The sequence below is a fragment of the Scomber japonicus genome, chromosome 12, assembly GCF_027409825.1.
Source record: "Scomber japonicus isolate fScoJap1 chromosome 12, fScoJap1.pri, whole genome shotgun sequence".
In the NCBI taxonomy this organism is placed as follows: Eukaryota; Metazoa; Chordata; class Actinopteri; order Scombriformes; family Scombridae; genus Scomber; species Scomber japonicus.
In genome coordinates this window covers 20,129,891-20,149,761 of record NC_070589.1, presented here as the reverse complement: position 1 = coordinate 20,149,761, position 19,871 = coordinate 20,129,891, and the positions used below count along the sequence as shown (strand labels likewise).

Here is a 19,871-nt window from a genome sequence, read left to right as displayed (position 1 = left end):
TCTTTAGTTTCACTTTGACTTTCAAAAATATTTATTTTTTTGTTTGCATTCATAGACCATTTCATTTTTTAGAAACCACTCTCAAAATAAGACTTGCTAATATTTCAAATAAATGCATCAGAGCATTACAATTTGCAGTAAGACTAATTTAAGGATATAATCATTTCACTGGGTTTGAACCTAAAACGGTAAAATTATCATTCTGTTGTCAGAAAATTATGCAATTTTAGTATTCCCTTTTTTTTCCAGCTCTCAAAATCTCTCTGCCTTTCTGGCCTAGAATACCCTGTACATGTGTGTCTCTTGTGTGTCATAATGAAAGATGGGCTAAGGTCAGAGTCTAGCGAGAGGGCGAGCGCTGCACAGCTTACATAATAGTACTCTCACAACCTGTACATTCTCCCCTGCAGACAGCACAGCAGACCTGCAGAGGAAATTAATATTTTAATCTCTCAGCCAGATTCAAAGAACAGTCCCCAGCTCTCACAGGGCAGCGGATAAATAAGTCATGAGGTGGAGGTTTGTGTGATAACAGGGCTGGACAGACAGTCACAACAACACACGCTGGGAGGAAGTGCACAACTGAGGGTTTGGCAGCGACTTTCAGTTGGGATGTGAGAGACTGATGGCCATTCAAGTTTTAGTGTAAATATCTTAGAAGCTTTAGATTTAGGTAGAGAACAGAGATATTTAAGGTAATAAACTCTGTTGTCTTTGCATTAAAAATAATGGATCCACACTGATATTTAATTCAATGACACTGTAAAAGCAATGCAAGGCTGTTTCTCTTCAAGACAGAAAAATTAGGTCACTCCCACTACACTTAAGTGAGCATGATGCAGGCAAAGATTCATGAATGGATTCAGGCGCCACACTGTGGTCAGTATGAACAATCTCAGCGACAGCACATCATTTTTTTTTTACTGTAGAAGCATTCACTGCAGTTACTGTATGTTGCATTGCATTTTGAAAGAACAAAACTACAGCAGATTTTGTTCCAAAAACATTTCTTCAGACAGAAGCTGAAAAGCAACACTATTAAAGAGAAACCTTTACAGTGGATTACTTTTAAGCAGCATTTCAGTCTACTGACACTATTACATAATTTAAAATCAATTGTACATCTGCAAAAACATTAGAAAAGCTCATTATATTAAGGGACAAATAAGTAATTCATAGAGGTGTCTCCACAGTAAAATACAGATGGGAATCAGGCTCCACTACATACTTTTCTGAAAATGTTTTAATATATGTTAAAATTGTTAAAAACTAAAGTATTCCAATGGTTGGTTTAATCTCTCTCTCTACAATCATGTTGTTCAGGATGAGCGATGATTCGTCTATACAATCAATGCACAGCACTGTTAACAAGCAGTTATCAAAATTAATGTTACAACTCTGTCAGTTGCTCAATAACATTTTTTCACATCCTTTCTTATTTTTTCTTACATTCCAAAAACAACATTACTGCATCATTGTTGAACTAAAACAAAAGGAATGTTACTGTTCCTTTAAGTACAGTACTTGCAGGTTTTATACACCTTGTGTAAAATGTTAACAACCTCTTCCAGTGATGTCCCAACCCTCTCTCACTGCTCAGCCTGTGGTTTTCCTTGAAACCCAAGGGACTGCCTGGAAGGAGTTCTGAGCAAGGAAACTGGAAGGGGGTTTTCACAGAGCAATGCATGACAACAAAATGTCAACAGTTAACAAAATAAAAAACAATAACTTAAAGATGTGGGAATGAAAAAGCCCAGGACTGTACCATTAATCCAGTATTCTACAGACTATTTAACTATATGTAAAGCTTTGTCATCTCTTGATGCAACAAAAACTGTGTTCAGTAACTGCAAAAAACTTAATTTCTGCTTCAGTAAAACCGATCCAAGCATTAAAGCACCCTTTACACCTGGCATGAACATGTATCTGTGACCATTCATGAAAGCTACCAACATGGTCATGCAATCACAAGGACATTAACTAGGTCTAAATTGAAATGTGACACAGGATAATGTAAATAGTGACTTAAGTGGAAATTAAAGACAGGGCTGGATGTGCAACATGCAATACCTGCATGGCGAAACACACACATTTTTGGACTGCTCAGTATTGGCTTTGACTATGAAGTTTCAGTTTTGAATGCATTTACATCTGTATCTGTGCAGAACGCTCTTGCAATATGGATGTGAACACCCTAAAAAACTGCTGAAAGTCAGCACTTTGCTCTCATACATATTGTTCCATTTTAAATCCAGGTAGTTGAAGTCAAAACAATAAAAACATGTCACTACCACTTACAAACTGCAACCAATAATCCTAATTTCTTCATGTGCAGAAGAAACACACATTATTGCTAGTTGAAAAATACCATAACTGACTTGCATGACTGTCTTGCCATATAATTATGTTGATAAAGCCCCATACTCCTGTAAATGCCAAATATAATGAGGGCCAATGGTATCAGTTGTGTTACCTGTTAGTCCAGGTGTGTGTGGTGTCCCGAGCGATAAACGATTCTTAAAACATAATTCTACAAAAGTTTAAAAAAAAAAAAAATCCTTTTATACAATGTTTTTTCTGGTATATATATTTTAAAAAACATGAAAAAAACTGACCAGTTTTACCCTTTTGAGTTTTCCTAAATCAAAATAACTCATAGCATATGGAACTGACTGAGTGTGTGTCTGTAAACTGATTGTGGGGGTGATGTCTCTGCTACTTCAACACTTTGAAAAGTGTTATTTTTTTGTTGCACTTGTGTTGCTCATACTTCAAATGATGAAGTTAAGCCTGCTCTGTAGTGTGAGGAGAAGGAAGAATGGTGTGGGTCCACAGTCTTCTGAGGAAAGGCCTCTGGTACTCCTGCTCCTGGGTATATTCCTGAGTTAAATCCATGCATAGTAGTGGCAACGATGATGAGTGTGTCAGTAACCACATAGTCCCTCCCAGACACATAGTTAGTTCATTGTTCATTGTCTCTGACAGCTTGCTAGTAGTTGAGGAGGCGCTCCCTTTCTGTACCTGCGTAGCGCTGGTTAGTGGCGGACACTTTTGCTTTGTTCACTGAAGGACCTGCAATAGCCGACACACACAGTATTACATTTAGTATGAACAAGCATTCCATTTGTGTTTAAATCTAGTCTTTTCCTTTTAAATGTACAACATTACTGACCTATATAACTGAGCAGTACAGGGAGGAAGATGAGACCGTGTGTGGCCCCCAGCAGCACTATAGCCAGGTACATCCTGAAGTAGAAGACCTGGAAGATCTGGGACTTGGAGAGCGCTAAAATCAGGATACCTCCAAACTTTGTTAATGTGATCCCACTGAAAACCTGGAAAAAGGAAACAGTATTAACAACGAGACATTTAAATTAAAGCTTCCTCTGAAATAATTACTGTATCCTGAAATCAACCGGCATGCAAAGTCATTATTCATACTCAACATCTCAAAAACTGCCTTTATTGGATTTGGTAAGGACTTACAGAGCTTCCCATGTGAGCCAGGGCGTCTTCAGCCCGCTCAACTCTGTTCCTCTTCATGCTGATGGAAAAAGCTCTAACGATATGACTGCAGAACTCCACCGAAATACCACAGCTCTGCAACAGACATGTAGCAGGAAACAACTCAGCACAAGAAACAAGGAAACACTGGAATGAAAGCCAAAACTATTGAAGTTAGTTTTTGCTGGCATGTGGTGAATATTTCATGGGTGAGATTAAGGGCAAGCTGTAGTGAGTTTTATTTCCGGCTGGTTATGACAACATTTCCCTTGCACATACTTGTGACAACTAGGGGCATGGTGACATTGCTAGAACAGAGTCCATTAGGCTAAGTGACAGGAAGGGTCAGACGACCAGACAGATTGCAAACAAAGCTGCAGTTTAAAAAAGAAAAAGAAAAAAAGAAGCACACTCTGTGCTCAAATACCACAAAAAGAGAGAAGCGTGTCTTGATCATTGTATTTGAATATATGTGTATGTTCCATGTTGCTTCTCACCATGACCAGGTTCACAAGTGATACTGCATTGAGGCTGATGTCCCATAGCCACATGACACCGAACATGTTGACCAGGATCATGGCGATGGTGATGCAGACGATAACGGCTGACCACAGCTCAAAACCTAACAGTACTGTCGTTACCACAAATATGGCTGCCAGGGACACGCTCAAGTTCAGAGCTGTGTCATACGCGATGGTCAGGTACTGCTCGTAGAACACGTAGAACACGCTGTAAAGGAAGAAAGAAAAGTAAACCAGGATGTGAACATGAGCAGCCATTAATCACACTGACAGTTATAATCCAGTGGCTATTTCGGAAAGAGCATACCTATACATTCAAGATTCAAGATACATATATTCAACAGTATATAAGACTTATATTTAGTAGATACATGTTCTTTTATTCAAAGTGACTGTTTGTTTATATAGGGTACAGGCAACAGGGAGATTACTTCAGTACTAAAGGTTAAACATTGGGTACATTTATATTGTTGTATTTGCTGTGTGTTTATCTATGACCTACTTCCCCCCTTCAGTGTCCTTGAACATTGAGTTCAAAACAAGCAAACCTTTCACCATAGAAAACGTGCACGGAAACCAGTGGGTGAAAGGCATTAGCACCTCAAAAACAAAAGTGATAATTGTATCATTTATGTAGCAGATAAAGCAAAGTCTACAGGCAATACAGCAGGATTTACCTGTAGGCAAAAACTTTGTGGTCAATGGACTGGCTGATATTGTTAGCCAGGATTCGGGCCATTTTCAAAGCATCTATGTAGTCTGGGGACTCCTTCAGGATGGTGTGATACGTCATGAAGTAAGTGGCTCCGACTGCTGTGTTGTCAGGATGGAGGTCAACTGCTGTGGCGTAGGCTGCGTGGCCACTGGAGAAGCATTTTGAATATAGAAGAGAAAAAAGACAGAGGAAATTACAAACTAAAATTAAACGTATATTGTGATGTGGTACTTTTAAACATATATGAAACAGAAGTTAAAGTGTTGAATGGCAGGTCAAGTATTTTCCATTAAAGAAAAAAAAAAGATTTAAGCAGAGCTCTAAAATTACCCTTTTCCACACTTGATGTTAGGATTGTCTGACAGGAACATGGGTAGAAACCGCATGAATTCGTCTCCAACAGGCCTCTGCTTTCCGCTAGCAGTCATGGGCCGACAGTGAACACAGGATGGGTTTACCACTGGAAAACAATACCCAATAGGATTAGAGAAATAACTCAAGTTTGCTCTGTAAGACGAAACCAACTCCTAAAACAGTGTGCCTTTGAATCATCTTTTCAGTCACAGTCTTGTGAGACCAGTGAAACATGAATCAAATAAACAATGACCTCAGAGCTGCACAATGACTTGTAGAATAAAACACAGTTGCCAACAAATCCACGCAGTACTGTCGTAAAACGTAACAGTAGGATAACAATGTTACATTTTCAGGCAAAATGATAGAATTTGATATTTTGATGATAGTTCCTGAAACTACATACAAAACCAGTGCCAAAGAATTTTAACAGCTTGTTTCCTCTTTTTTTCGTCCTCAAATAAGCTGTCCCTTGCTGTGACTCCAAGGTGACTTTTAATTGTAAACAAGTCATTTAATGAACCAGAAATGTCTTATTAGTGGAATTAAAAAAAAAAAAAGATCGGTGCCAATTAATGACAGAATACTGTGATCCTGTTAAACATGAATTACTTTCGATCACTTATAATCATTACAAAAAACATAATAATTGAATTATAATGACATTAAAATTTAGTTTTATTTTGTATTATTTCTGCTGTGCTTTTCAGATAATGACCTGAAATCTGTTACACTGCCTTTTTCTGAAGACATGGCAAAAATGCTTAACCTAAGTCAAACATCAGGATCACAGGACAAGGCCTCAAAGTATGTTGACATTGGATAAAAAATTTACCCGAGGCGTTGCAGAAGGCCCCAGTGCTGTTGTAGTACCGACAGCAGGAGGACTGTGGCTTCACCCAGTCAAAGTAGTCATCGAGCCAGGAGGACGGAGTAAGGGCAATGGTGGTGCTAGAAGTAAAAGCAAAAGTTAAGGCGATGGTTCAGTGTAATTTCGACCTAGTGTCATATGCCTAGTGTCATATGGCTTTTACTCTGCTGCTACTGCTAAAGCTGTAAACATTGTCGAAATCTTGCGCGATCACTGAAATTCCGTGTGGTTGGGCGATAGTTTGAGGTTACTATCGAATGTGTATTCAGGCTAAAATAGGTACGGGCAACCTTCAATATTGAGCCATTCATCTTCACGTTCGATGTGCTCTGTGCGGGATCTCGTGCAACCACACAGTATTTCAGTGATCGCGCAAGATTGTTTACAGCTTTAGCAGTAGCAGCAGAGTAAAAGCCATCAGGTAAGTGTTTATTTTAATAAACTCCTGGTGTACTTACAAACTTTTCAATGCATCGATTTATGAGTAAAGATTCTATTTGTACTAATGTAGAAGTTTGATAACAATCCAGGCATCATTAGTGGGGTAATTTACTAGATACACTGTTGGTCCCATCAGTGCCTGTACTAAGCCATTCAGCTGATGGCTCTAACTCCACCAGTTTGCGACCAAGGGAAATAAAAAGGGGGCGAGGGGGTATTTAGATAGACATCATGGTGCATCGCTTTAAGTCATCATAGGCTGGATTATAGTGACATTTTCAGGTTGTGGTATGTGGCTTTCACATAAAAAGTATACTGTATGTTCAATAAATCTGGTTTGTCAAACAGGACAATTTCCTAAATTTAATTGATTAATTAATTAATTGATTTTTCATTTCAATATCAAGTTTGTCTCATGCAATAAACCATCTACAATCTAATTTTGGTCTGAAAAATGTATCTGAGACTTACTAGTTACTGATGAGTGAGGCTTCATAAACCTGCTGGACCAGGGAGTTGTTGTTGCAGCCCACCCCTCCACACACAAGATTTTGGCCCTCCAGGCTACTGTAGTTGAGACCGTCTTCTACCACGAAGTACACTGGAGCTCCAGTGTGGAGATACATGCTCATGTTTTTGAAGTAGTCCAACACATAGGAGTCCTTGTTGAAGAGACAGACTGTCAGAAAAGACGTCTACATGTACAGGAGTGCAACCCAGGGTATCATACACATTCTGTATTAAAATTCAATCATGATACACAATCGATTTAGCTTATCTGACAACTGACAGGAGAAGTGACATCCTCCAAAGTAACTAAATCATTGAGAAGTGTTGCCGCATCTGATTATGAAGCTCCAGTCCAAACAATGTCCATTAGCAACCCATAAACACACACAGGTGATGGACACCGCGAAAGACTTACATCAGGCATGGAGAGTTTCTGGTCCAGTCCAATCTCTACTTTATTCACCACAGCAATACTAAAGGAGAGTATTCCGACAAACACAGCCACCTAAACAGAGAGGGATGAAAAAACCTTTAATGAAAAAAAATGTAGTCATCATAGAGTAAACGAACATTACATTCTAATCAATGAAAACACGCGTCTTGCAACATTGAAAAATACAAAACTGCTGTGTCTGTGTCATCTCTAGAAGCAGATGTGCGTGACAGAGTGTGACTGACTTACTACGATCGGTCGCACCCACTCTTTGAGGATGAATGGAGCATAGATTTTCTTGAAAAAACGGAAGAGGAAGCCGTCTGTCTTCGCTTCCTGACCTTCTGGCAGCTTCACACAGCAGCAGATGTCAAAACGATTTCCCTTTTAAATATAACAGACAGCGTAGCATTTCGTAAGTATACATATTTAGAACATACTCTCAGAGACACTCGAAAGCAGATTTTTACGACAGTCACTGTGCTAATTAACTTCAACCAGAGAGTTATCAGTTAAATTAGCTAGTGCAGTGTTTGGTGGGATCTGTGCAGCATAAAATTAGGGTTGTTAAAGCTGTAGTCCCTGACTGTCTATAACCCCTCTGTATCATTATGAATGTCACCACTGTTTTCCCTTTAGTCTCACCTCCTGTCTTCTGGCATCCAGGCCTAGCAAGCTGACAAAGCAACTGATCTGCAACAGGAAATCGATAAAAACAGCCAAGCCAGCAAACAGAGAGAAAGTCCTCACTGCAGGCATGTTGGACAGGGCTCCTGCAGAAGAACAAGTCAACAGTATTATCAGCATGTGACACATCATGGCACTTTTGGCGGAAAGTGTGTCAATCCTGTACACAATATCATTAAGAATACGTATTTCATAATTTATACAACAAATTGAATTTCATAAATGATCAATTTTACCCAGGAAGAAGGCCACTGTCTCAGAGAAGGAGGAGAGGAACATGCTGGGGGCGATGTCACCAAGAATACGACCAATCTGTTGATGAAGTTCCTCTTGAGGCATGCGCTCATCCCTCTGTTCAGAAATGAGAATGGAGAAAAAAAGCATGCAAGTTCATCTTTTATCTAAAAGAAAGATAATGGCACTGAGATTGCGATCACTTTTCAAATAATACACCTGCGCACAAGAAAACAAGCAGCAAAAAATATAATCTAATAATGAAGATGTATATAAGCATTAAACCACATGACATAGGACAGGGTAATGATATACTATTCAAATGGACTGGGAGAGATGAAGTACCTGGTAAGTTTGCACTATAATAAAGATGTTGTCCACTCCAACAGCCAACACCAGGAAGGGAATGACCTCAATGACAATGAGAGTGAGCGGGATACCAGCATAGCTAAAGATCCCCAGTGAGGCGGCCACAGAACTCAGCACAATCAGGATACCTGCTATACCTAGAGAAATCTTAGAGTCCACCTGTGTGGGGGAAAAAAGATAGAGGATCAGTCACGTTCTTCGTACCTGTTCTCTTTTACACATGAGTGGCAAGAAGTTGTCAAGCACGTTGTACAAGCTGTGTTGAATCAAAGCCATTAGTCAAGCTCTTACGTCACAAAAGACAGAAGACAAATTCCACTGACTACTATGTAAAACTATGAAAACAATGACGATGACGAAATAGCATCAGTCTCTTACCATTACTCTTTTGAAGCTGTGGATGTGACCCAGAGCCAGGGAGATGTAGATAAACATAATGGCATAGCTCATTACTATGGTGCTGATGTCACTGTTGCTCTCTCTGTTAATTTCATCTTCAATACTCCTCTCTGAAGTAAAGGCTACGGTCAGATTGGGGTTTTTGAAGTTTTTCATGAAGCTGATGAATCTGAAAGGCGGACACACGAAAACACAAAAACAGATCAAGTACACAAAATGACAATGAACAGTAACTTGTCTTGATGCTAGCTAGAAGACGTTTGATTAATTTTAGAAAAAGACTGATGTCTCACTCTTTCTCCCATGCCAGAGCTTTGCCCATTCTGACAGAGTCGTTCAGGTAGTTGTTGATAGGAAAGGTGATCACTAGAGCGGTGGCGTTGTTGTAGTTGGTCTCTGTAGTGTTAGAAAAAACCCCAGTTATATATTTAAACCATTGACAGAATCAAACACAGTAACAAATATTATGGACCTGGCAGTTAATTAAAATAAATGTCCCCAGAGAAGCATTGCTAACTTGTAATACAATTGGCAGTGATTGCTATAGAAGCCTGTATAATAATTTGAGGGATGATTGGGCAACTTATTACTTTATTTTCATTATCATTTCAAACAGCAAACATGTAAAAAGGTGACTATCTTGTAAATATCCTTCTTATTGCTATTATAGATACTTAAGTAATACCAACAGTTTCAGTGTTCAGTGTTGTTGACAGATAGTAGATAGTACACAATCATAAGTAGAGGAAGTTCAGTGACCAAAAGAGCATAGGTTGTTTTAGTGCAGTAAAAGATCTTCTAGACAGCCTACATAACTTTACAACCTCTGTAAATGAAGAGAGATTGCTACTTTCTGTTTCTATGCACTTCAACAAATGTATGTCTGGCTCACCATCGTAGCCACCAAGCGCAAGCCAAGGGAAGACAGGGCCCCCATAAGTGCCGAGACAGGGATCATGGAGGAGAGTGGTGTCATTGAGGGATGCTGGTGCACTTTAAGGCAAAAAACAAAAACATTGTTAAAAGGCCTACAAAAGTTCCAAGTCTTTATCAGATCAACTGTCATTTGTCATCATCTGTAATTTATTGTAGTACAGTTAAGAAAAGATATAGAAGCACATTATGACAAGTAATGAGGAAGTATGATTGTGCTATTTTGAAAAGATTACTTCACCCACAACAGTACTGAGAAAATACAGATAGCCATGTCTGGAGAAAATAGATTCATATGAGCCGCAGATGTTTCACACTGATTTAGGTTTTGACCTTTTTCCTCGACTGCCAGCAGCTTTTTGCTGGCAACTGACAAAAAGGCTAAATCTTAAAACTGTGAGAATGCCAGCTTGGTGGTAAACACATAAAGAAAAAAACATCTGCGTAAACATAAAAATCACCTGACACAGTAGAGGAAGTGGCTGTGAAAGTCAGCGTAGACAAAGAACTCGTCTCCAATGCTGTGATCCAGCACGGAGTGGCTGTTCTGGAAGTAGTTGAGGACACTCAAGATGGTACAGTTGTCATTGTATGGGGCCAGTGGAGCCAAACAAATGTCCTTCAAGGTAACATTTTTTCCCTCATATGTGGCTACAAGGCCTTCGATGGCAAGCTGCAGGTCCAGCACCTGGTTGGTTATGGTTGGAAAAAATGAGGAAGAAAAAGAAAGGAGAACTGATAAACCATAATTTCAGATGCAGCTGCTCTTCCAATATCATATTTTTAATCTAAGGAGAGTGGTGATGTGTATTTTTGAATCCTCATAACAGAACTGACTCTGATATCAACAGACGAATCAATACAACACAAACACACCTCATGCAGGATATCTTTATCAAGGATGGCTCCAAATGGGACAGTTGATCCTCCGAAGTAGGAATTGTAATCAAAAGTGTTGTTGGTGGAAGTGGTTATAATGAGCTGTGCGGTTCTGAAGAAGGGTCCAAAGTGGTTGTCAAAGTAGTCCTTCTCCTGACGTGCTTGGCTTTCGGGAGACGACCACAAGTCAACGGGGTTGGTGATAATGCGCATATAGACCAGGCCCCCGGAGGAGGCTACCACCAGTATCAGGCTCCCCAATATGACCACAGAGGGATAGCGCACACAGAAGGAACCCCAGGAGGTAAAGAGGATCCGCAGTCTATTCTCAAAGCGTTCGCCGAGCGTTTCACAGCAGGATGCATTGACTAAGAAGAAAAAAAAAGAAGACTGAATTTGGTTGTGTCATGGTGAAATATTGTTTTTACACTTACAGTGCAATTCAATTATTGGTGTCACAAAATTTTTACAAAAAGAGGAAAATAATTTAAATTATGCGTGAATTACCTTGGTCAGGATTATCACTATTGACAGACAGTGGGTTATTGCTGTCCAATATGGGGCCATACTCAGACATAATTGTCCTTTTTCTGTATGCACAAAGAACCAAACAAGCTAATTAGATATTCACATCAAAGGCAAGCATCAGAACCAATCATTGTCACAGATGTATGATACAGATCCCAACAGCATACGCCATGAGTGAAAAGTCCTTTACCTGTAACACCAAGCTGCCAGCACAGCACCAATAAAGATAAGCAGGAAGGCCATGTAAGAGATCCACATAATGACAGTCATGGCATCCATACCAAGGATTGTCCAGGGAGGGGGGATAGGGGGAGGAACAGGTTTGGGACCACAGGCCTTTGTGCAGTCCTGACAGGAGCAGGGACCTGAGCCATCCTCTAGGCCCTCTGTGCAGTCGTATGTCTTGTTATTCATGGGAGTATAACCAGAAACTGGGACATCTAGACACAACAAAAACACAGCATGCTGGATTAATCATCTAAAGAGTAGATGTTACAAAGGCATCAAACTGTTAAAAATGATGAATAATGTATTTATCTTAAAGAAATAAAGCAGGAGAGATGTTTTATTCTACAGCAAGTACGCAAAAGTACAATAAAAATGATTTACCTGAGAATGTCGGGTTGATAGGGAAGGGTGTCTGCCCATTGTTAATATCGAACATGTACTGGATCCAGTTTGTAGCATTGCAGTCCTTTGCATCCTTGCCACACAGCAGTGATAGGGCCTTCACATTGCTAGATGGAGCCTGGACGTCCTTACAGGCATTGTACATGGCTGAAAAAGTCAATTTTGATTATTTTGTGGCAATTTTTTGAGTTACTTTCAATTACCCATTCACACTTACATCTGACCAAAGTCATGACTTTCAGTTACCCACAGAGTTGCACAACTAAGAGCATGACTTCATGTCTAAGTAGGAACTGATCAAGGTTCCTCATGCCAGCTAAATATGTTGTTTCTTATTTGGCATGCAATTTGGGAAACCATGAAAAAGGGTGTTTTTATTAATAATAAAAAAGAAAAATCTGACTAAAACTTTGCAAACTCACCGTTAGCAAATGTTTTTCCAATATAGTACTGCACCTCCAGAACATTTTTTTCATCAATCTTGGTGCCATTCATGAACTGACTCTGGTGGGGGCTGCATGTCAGCTCACAGAAGAGGTTCATCAGATTGAAGAAACAGGCAGGACACCTGTACAAACATGCAGAGAGTGTCAGAGGCAAAATAATAAAAAAAATGTTTAAAAAAAGAAAAAAACTGAATCATAAAACAATTTAAAGTTTAAAGAGTATCTAACAATTGCAAAACAGTTGCAAGGAGGGAAACAAGGTGGTAAAAAAAAATCTATAAAGATAAGAACGAAAACATGTCAACCTTGGTTATATCATCTGTGTGTCAGTCTGTTTCTAGCCTCTTATTTGAAACATGCAACATCAAGGCTTTGCAGAGTTAGAACAACATATAACACTCAAAGTTGTAGTAGGACCAAAAGACTTCTCCCTGTCTACAGAAATTCAGAAGAGGAATGATCATGCCTTTCCAAGCATGTCATGTGCCTCGTTAGTTAATGCTATAAACTCTGCATACCGAGACAGGAACTGAAGGGGCAGCTGGAGACTCCCTTTGAGGGTGCGCAACTGGTTAGCATCACAGCAGAGCTTTCGGTCTCCGTAGTCATATCCGGGACAGAGCTCCTGCATTTAAACACAACAGGCGTCAGTGACGTCACTTTGATAGACTTTGAGTTTTTCTGCAGTGCGAGAATAAAGAACAGCTGGAAAGCAGAAGTATGATGCAGATGGTTGGTATGGGTATCAGCAGTACGGCATAACTGGACAAAAGCATCAATATATGTACCATGAGAAGCTCATAACCCTCAGGTTGTAACGGGATAGGAGGACCGGTGTAGTTGCAGTTGTACTTCTTTCCGGGCACCTTTTCAGACTCGCCGCACTCACCGTACCACACACAGTGCTGGGCCTCAACCTGATAGAGAGACAACAAAAACATAATGATCATTTGTGCAGCCTGTCTGCAGAATACATTTATTCAGCCTTTCAAATTCAGCTCCATAAAGTCTGGTGACTTTTATATAGCCTTTTCCTATCATGTGAGGATGAGAATAAGGGCTTGGCAAAGACAGATAACCCACATACACTATGAGACTTAGTTTTGAAGACTCAAGGGCGTTACCATCCTGATTTGCAGATGTACCGTTTTACCTTTAGGTTTTATATTTGCAAGGTTAAACCGCTGATCATTTTTCGTTTCCTGTGTTTCTAATATCATGTGCGTCTGAAAATAGGAATCTCACTTCTGCAAAAATTTTCCTTTGTGAGCCCGGCATTTGAAGAGCACAGAATAACGACAGAGCAGCCTTTAGTTTGGTCCTATTGTACAATATCAACATGACTAACCTAACATACACTGTGGTTAAATTGCCATGGCAACTGCAAATAACACTGTGACAGTTTTTGTTACAGTTACAATGAATTTTTTGTGCACTTGATTAAACACATTGAACAATGTTTTTTTTAGTGTTCAATAGAGTTTATTACCTTTCATAGCTACTGCAGTTCAACTTTTCCATTCTGTCAGCATCACAATCCTCACATGCTTTTTGCTGGAGGGTGGGGGGGAATTAGGGAAGTTAACTCACTTACTCTACAAACTGTTTTATGAGTAAGCCCAGTGTGACACTCTGGCCTACTTCTGTCTTGTGCTACTGAGTTAAAGGACAGCATTCAAATGTCATCAAACTTGCAAGACCCAAAACCCTACAAAACCCCAAATTTGACCCATTTTGATGCTTGCAGTAAAGCAGTAAAAACACCCAAAATTTTCCTTAAGTGGTGCAGGTTAGCATGTGTGTGTATTTCTGTCATTGGGACCGTAGAGAGACAGCTCAGCACAGACTTTGACCATAAGTCTGTATGAAGTAATAAATCAAATCAAACTCATTAATTCCCAAACGACCAACATAGTGACCCAACTTAGTCCTCCTTATAGTGGAGCGCTACCACAGCCACTGAAGCGTGCAGGACACACTGAAACTTGCTCTGATTAATCTGCAGTCCCACAGTCAATTTCACGAGGGAACAAAAGAGAGAGGGAGATGCAACTTCTGCACAACAACAAGCAGTTTTGTTTGTTTGTTTTTTTTCTGACTGTGTACACTTGACAGAAAAAGAGTGATGGTTTTCATGGTTATAATGAAACCTACTATCCTTCAACTTACATAATTATTGCTGTTTTCTTCGCCTGTTTTAGATGACATGAGATCATAGTATGATTGTGAATGTTTACAAGTAGCATCAAACCTAAAGAAAACCTCCTTTCTGCTCTATAAAACATTAATGACAAATAAATAACCCATTTATTAATGACTGGTGAGATATATATGGATTTTTGGTTCAAAATTTTGTATCCCTCTGATACTTGAGCTAAGCAAAAAACTGACCAGCTTCATACTATGAAAGATCAGGATATTAACAGTATGTAAGGGTAATTGTGTGTGGTAATAAACATGACAGAAACCTGTTGCACTACCCCCCCAACTCCACAAAACAACAGGCAGACACACAAGTTTATGGTTATCCACTCCCCAAGTAATCAATACCGTTTACTCATCCCACATCCCTGTTTTCCAAAGAAGCTGATAACTTATCTCAATGCAGTAAAGATTAATCACATTGAAATGTGAAGTTTTAGCATAGTTTCTCAAATGTGCAGCAGTCTGACTGAATGACCTGATGAGATAGACTACAAACAATGCACAGTCAATGCAAAAGCGCTATGAGGCTACTGATGACATAATTAATCTGATTAAATCAAATCATATGGATAAAAGACCAGCTAGTTTTGAAAATGAAATCTTCATCAAAAGTTGTTTCCAATTGATGATTACAAGTATAAAATATGGGAAAGTTTGATTTTGTACCTGTATTACACATTTATGCCCATTATTTGTTTAATGTGAATCTTTTTGTCAATTAATATAATCAAAGCACACTCCTAGACGCTGATTAGGTACTTGCTGAGTTTTTCTTTTCTCACAATGTATACTTATTTTTCTATTTTCTTGTTTTTGTATTAATTAAACACTGATTTATTCTTGAAGTTTCAGGCAATAGTTTAATAAGGCCTTCACAATATTACCCAAAATAAGTTACTTCCTGAAAGAGATATAGTATATTCAAATTAGGTTTCAACCTATCTTTGCTTTTAAATATAACCCAAGTTATCAAATAGCGTTACTGTTGGCTTAAGACAATCACAACACATTTAGTTTAGCTTTTTAGGAGTTAAAATAGATAGTTGCCCACTTGTCCAAGGCATTGCATAAGGAAACTTCTCCTGACCCCAGTTTGGAGTCTGGGACAGATCCTGCACTAGAAGCACTGTCTGATAAATGTCACAGCTAACGTGTTGTGTTGTGCATTTCAGGTTTATAGCTTACGTTAACGTTTCCAGCTTGTATTAGCTAACTTGTTTGAGGCACCATTAAACCAATTAGTGTATAACGCTATCCTTTACCTGACAATATCAAATAGCTACACTAAACTGGATCCTAGTTTCGCTGTTAGCCGCCCCAGGTTAATATCATCACTAGCATCGACGAACCGGGCTGAGTCATGTTTTAGTCACGAGAACAGGGACATTAAATTACACTTACCCATCGAAAATGTCCTTCTGACAGGAGTATGATAAGGAAGAGTACACATAAACTGCTTCTCTCTTGTAAGTACCCCATCCCTATGATTGAAAAGACCGAGTCGAAGTGACAGTTCAGGTGAAGTTTCGCATATTTTGTTGTTGGTTTCTTTTTCGTTGGATTATTTCGGGGAGGAGACAAACTGTTCCTTCAGTGCTGCCACCAAGCGACGCTGATGGCGAACTACACCTAAATACCATGTTTAAATTTATAGTAAAACCTCAAAGTCCCTCAAAACTATTTCCAATCTTTTTTTGTTTTGTTAGATTAGATAGAACAAACAAACAGACAATCAAACAAACAATAATATTTGACTAAACATCTGGCTATATTTGAATATTTGTGTTTATTTATCTGTTTTCATCTGTAATTTAATGTGCCTGGCTGCTAAAACAATTTAATTAAAAAAAAAATAACAATAAATGAATAAAGTCAACTATCTATCGGTGTTATACATACACAAATATTTTACATTTACATTGCAGTGTTTTCAACCCATAACAAGGCAGAGACAGGCAATCAACATCTGTCCTAAAGAAATCTGAGCATTTTTTAAGGGAATTTAAAAAGCAGTTATTGTATTGGAATAAGATGGACATTCCCAGCCAACGATTACAAACATCAGTGTACCAACACACAGAAACACGCACGCACACACACACACACACACACACACACACACACACACACACACACACACACACACACACACAGACACAGACACAGACACAGACACACACACACACACACACACACACACACACACACACACACAAACACAAACATTAAAATATCCACTCACCATACAGCACTTGTTAGGGTTCACATTTGCCTTAAAGGTAGAAAGGTTTGACTCTCCCTTAATTAAAGGAGGCAGTTCATTACACTCCAGGAATCAGCATACAGGAAGAAAACCATGCCTTGGATCTATTAAGTCTGCCTCACTGACCCTGTTGTTATGACTTCTCCAGGCTTGTAGAAATACTGTTGGTGAAGCAAAGCAAAACATTGTCATGCAAAAACTTATATAGTGAAGCCAATTTAACTGAAAATAATTAATAGACTTTTTATGCCAAAGTTAGAAAAATATCTCTGTGTTTGTGTTATTTTTCTTTGCTATTATGATTAGAAGGGGAAAGGGCTAGAATTGAAAAAGGTGATTTCATGGATATCCATACATCAAAGCTTGTCAAATATGTCAAAAATACTATTTGGTTCCAATTTATCAATCTATTATAACTATAAAGCAGATTATCTTAGTGTTTGAATGCTAAATTGGAAATTCTTAATATTTGAAACCAAAGTTTCAGGTGTTTAAATCTATAGTTATAAATAGTTAACCCAAATGTTATACTGTAAACCTTACAGCCAAATGTATGTTTCAATATAAAAAATGTAAAAACCTTAACTGTATAACAGATCAATATAACCCAAATCCTCAACTCCAAACATCCCTATAATAATAATAATCTACTATAGTTTTAAATCAATTCAGTTAATCAGCATACCAATTTCTAACCTTAAACCAGCATTTAACCATCTGTAATTTAACCACTTTAATAGTTTATTGTAGATTGATTGCTCATTACAATTTAATTTTTTTGAACAATTTCATGGATTTCAGGTAAGTATTTAGATCTAAACCATTTTTCTATCCCAAGCACAGCACACATCACACCATATCCTGTCCTGGTAACACCCTGTTTATTTGATTTAATGACTAAAGATCCTCAGTTAGTAGATAAGACCCCCTCAGAATCAGTTTAACACTATATTCAGCACTATAAGGGTAGATAGAAGAGCATCTCCTATACATCGAAGCCTGCCTTTGATCTATTGAGATAAAAGGTCATTGATTTATTCTATGAACATTACATTTAACGTATACAATGAAACTATTTTGTCCCCTAATACTTAATCAAGCTTGTTTTATCTTAGAAGGCACTCACCAAGAGATATATGTGGATTTCAATCAGTTTTAGTGAAAAAGCAAAGCATTAGAGTGGATGCAGCTCTCATTCAGCTGCTTATCCATTGAAGGCACTTCATCAAATTGTAAGCTGAAGTGCTGCAGGCATCCAGATAAAAGACTGAGTGGATGAGTGAATCATCCTCATTTTAAGAGAACAGGGGCTTTGTGTCCCTCCTGTAATTATTCTTTACTTACCAAAGCTGTGGAAATGTTGGTGAAACAACAACAAAACACAGATAAGATTTATTTCCATAGAAAAAAGATTTATTCATATCCACTTTTGAATAAAAGAATCACAATTCAGGAATAAGTGCATATTCACATATGATGTGGCAAAACCAAGTACTGATAGTATAAATTATAAGTGACTATTTAAAAGGTATATTACAGCATAAATCACTGCTATCTGTACATGTACCTGTGTAAAATCTGCAAAGGTAGGCTTACAGGTTGCTACAATAGGTATATTCCTTTAAAACTAGGAATAATAGTTGCAAAGTTAATGCTCTTACAATACTACAACACTTTAAAGCTCAGAGCAGATTCATAGGTGCCAACCCCCTGTGTCAAACAACAGTCTATACTTTTGTTATAAAAAAATACACAAGCATAGATACACAGATTACACACATCAGAAAGATGTGATATGGAGTCACTGAAATAGTCTCTAAAGCATCATAATGTTTATGGGGAAATACCACTTTTATTTAAAAATTCAGACAAGTTACTCATATAGGCTAAGACAGTTCAACAGGACAGAAAAAGGTCACAAAGCATAAAAATAGTGAAAACGGAACGTGTTTGTAAGTGGTGACTGTAAACCCATATTTTGTTTTAGTTCCTCAGTAAAAACTTGATAAGCTCTTGGTACACTCAGAAGATACCACCTGTGCGAAGTAAATAGTAAAAGAGTAAAAGTAAAAGACCTTTCTGGGTACAAAGCCTGATGTGCTATTCTGATGTGGACTTGAGAGTTTAGCTTTCTTCGTGGGTCCACACAAATTAACTCCAGGCTACAGGAGTCCTGCAACTAACCAAAGCGTGAATATGACCACAATCATATTTGCCATATTTAGCATTACATCGTCCACATCTATAGTTAGTGTGACACACAGGGGGATATAAGAAACTCTACTCTCTTCGTGAAATCTAAGAGAGACAGTAACAAAACTGAACTGTCTTAGAACATAAAGGTAACCTATTTAAACAATGTGAATGGCCAGTATTCATCAATTCAACTGGCTAAACTTTGTAGACATTGCAACATCTTGTTTCCTCACTGACTCATCCCTCAGGAAGAGTGTCATCAAGTCGTCAAGCCAGCATTGTACTATGAAGAACTCCTATTTTATCTTCTTGACTTCACCACAGGACAAATGCTCTGAGGCTTCACATCGTTGTCAGGTGAGTGCATCACTGTGTGTACATCATAGCTGTCCAACTCTTTTCAATCCAACTGTTCAATAACTTTTACCGATTGCGTCTTGATTGTGAGATTCTATAACACATGTACCTTAAGTTGTGTTTTGGGATGAGCTGCCAGTTTCTGTTCTTTGCAGTAGAGCTTTTGCCACCTTAAAAAACATGGAGGCATTTGTGTCCTTTTTATAGCATTCCCCCACTGACACAATTTGATGGCAGCATTTTGCGCACAACATTCAGAGATCTTTTCAGGAGAAGATTTTCACTTTCTGACAGGGGTTACTACGTTTGGATGACGTGCATTTTGTCTCAGGTCAACTGAGTCATTTTGTAAAAGTCAGCTTTTGTCCAACTTTCATGAAATCATCTGTAGTTTGG

General features: G+C 38.5%; 1 protein-coding gene and 1 long non-coding RNA gene across 2 annotated transcripts; one reads left to right on the top strand and one right to left on the bottom strand.

Moving 5' to 3' along the window:
* Positions 1-611: 611 nt before the first annotated feature.
* On the bottom strand, positions 612-16,197 carry npc1 (Niemann-Pick disease, type C1). The gene is made up of 25 exons (XM_053329792.1): positions 16,061-16,197; positions 13,243-13,371; positions 12,973-13,079; positions 12,431-12,576; positions 11,988-12,155; positions 11,569-11,818; positions 11,358-11,440; positions 10,848-11,218; positions 10,433-10,659; positions 9,931-10,031; positions 9,332-9,434; positions 9,018-9,207; positions 8,616-8,798; positions 8,273-8,387; positions 7,995-8,122; positions 7,599-7,733; positions 7,332-7,421; positions 6,878-7,068; positions 5,930-6,045; positions 5,071-5,200; positions 4,703-4,888; positions 4,002-4,233; positions 3,487-3,600; positions 3,173-3,335; positions 612-3,072 (listed from the first exon to the last, which is right to left on the bottom strand). The coding sequence occupies exons 1-25, from the start codon at positions 16,136-16,138 to the stop codon at positions 2,990-2,992; spliced, it is 3,819 nt and encodes a 1,272-aa protein (XP_053185767.1). The 5' UTR covers positions 16,139-16,197; the 3' UTR covers positions 612-2,989.
* Positions 7,753-8,344, top strand: LOC128368889 (uncharacterized). Its single transcript, XR_008321992.1, has 3 exons — positions 7,753-7,764; positions 7,989-8,185; positions 8,277-8,344. It is a non-coding gene; the product is annotated as an uncharacterized LOC128368889 (long non-coding RNA).
* Positions 16,198-19,871: the final 3,674 nt, after the last annotated feature.

Bases quoted from the DNA above. Each gene is read 5' to 3' on its own strand.
- npc1 (XM_053329792.1), bottom strand. From the start codon at position 16,138: ATGGGGTACTTACAAGAGAGAAGCAGTTTATGTGTACTCTTCCTTATC. The intron at 13,080-13,242 runs GTACATATATTG...GTTTAAATGCAG, and splicing joins AGGGTTATGAGCTTCTCATG to GAGCTCTGTCCCGGATATGA. The intron at 6,046-6,877 runs GTAAGTCTCAGA...TTTTACTTCTAG, and splicing joins GCCTCACTCATCAGTAACTA to CACCACCATTGCCCTTACTC.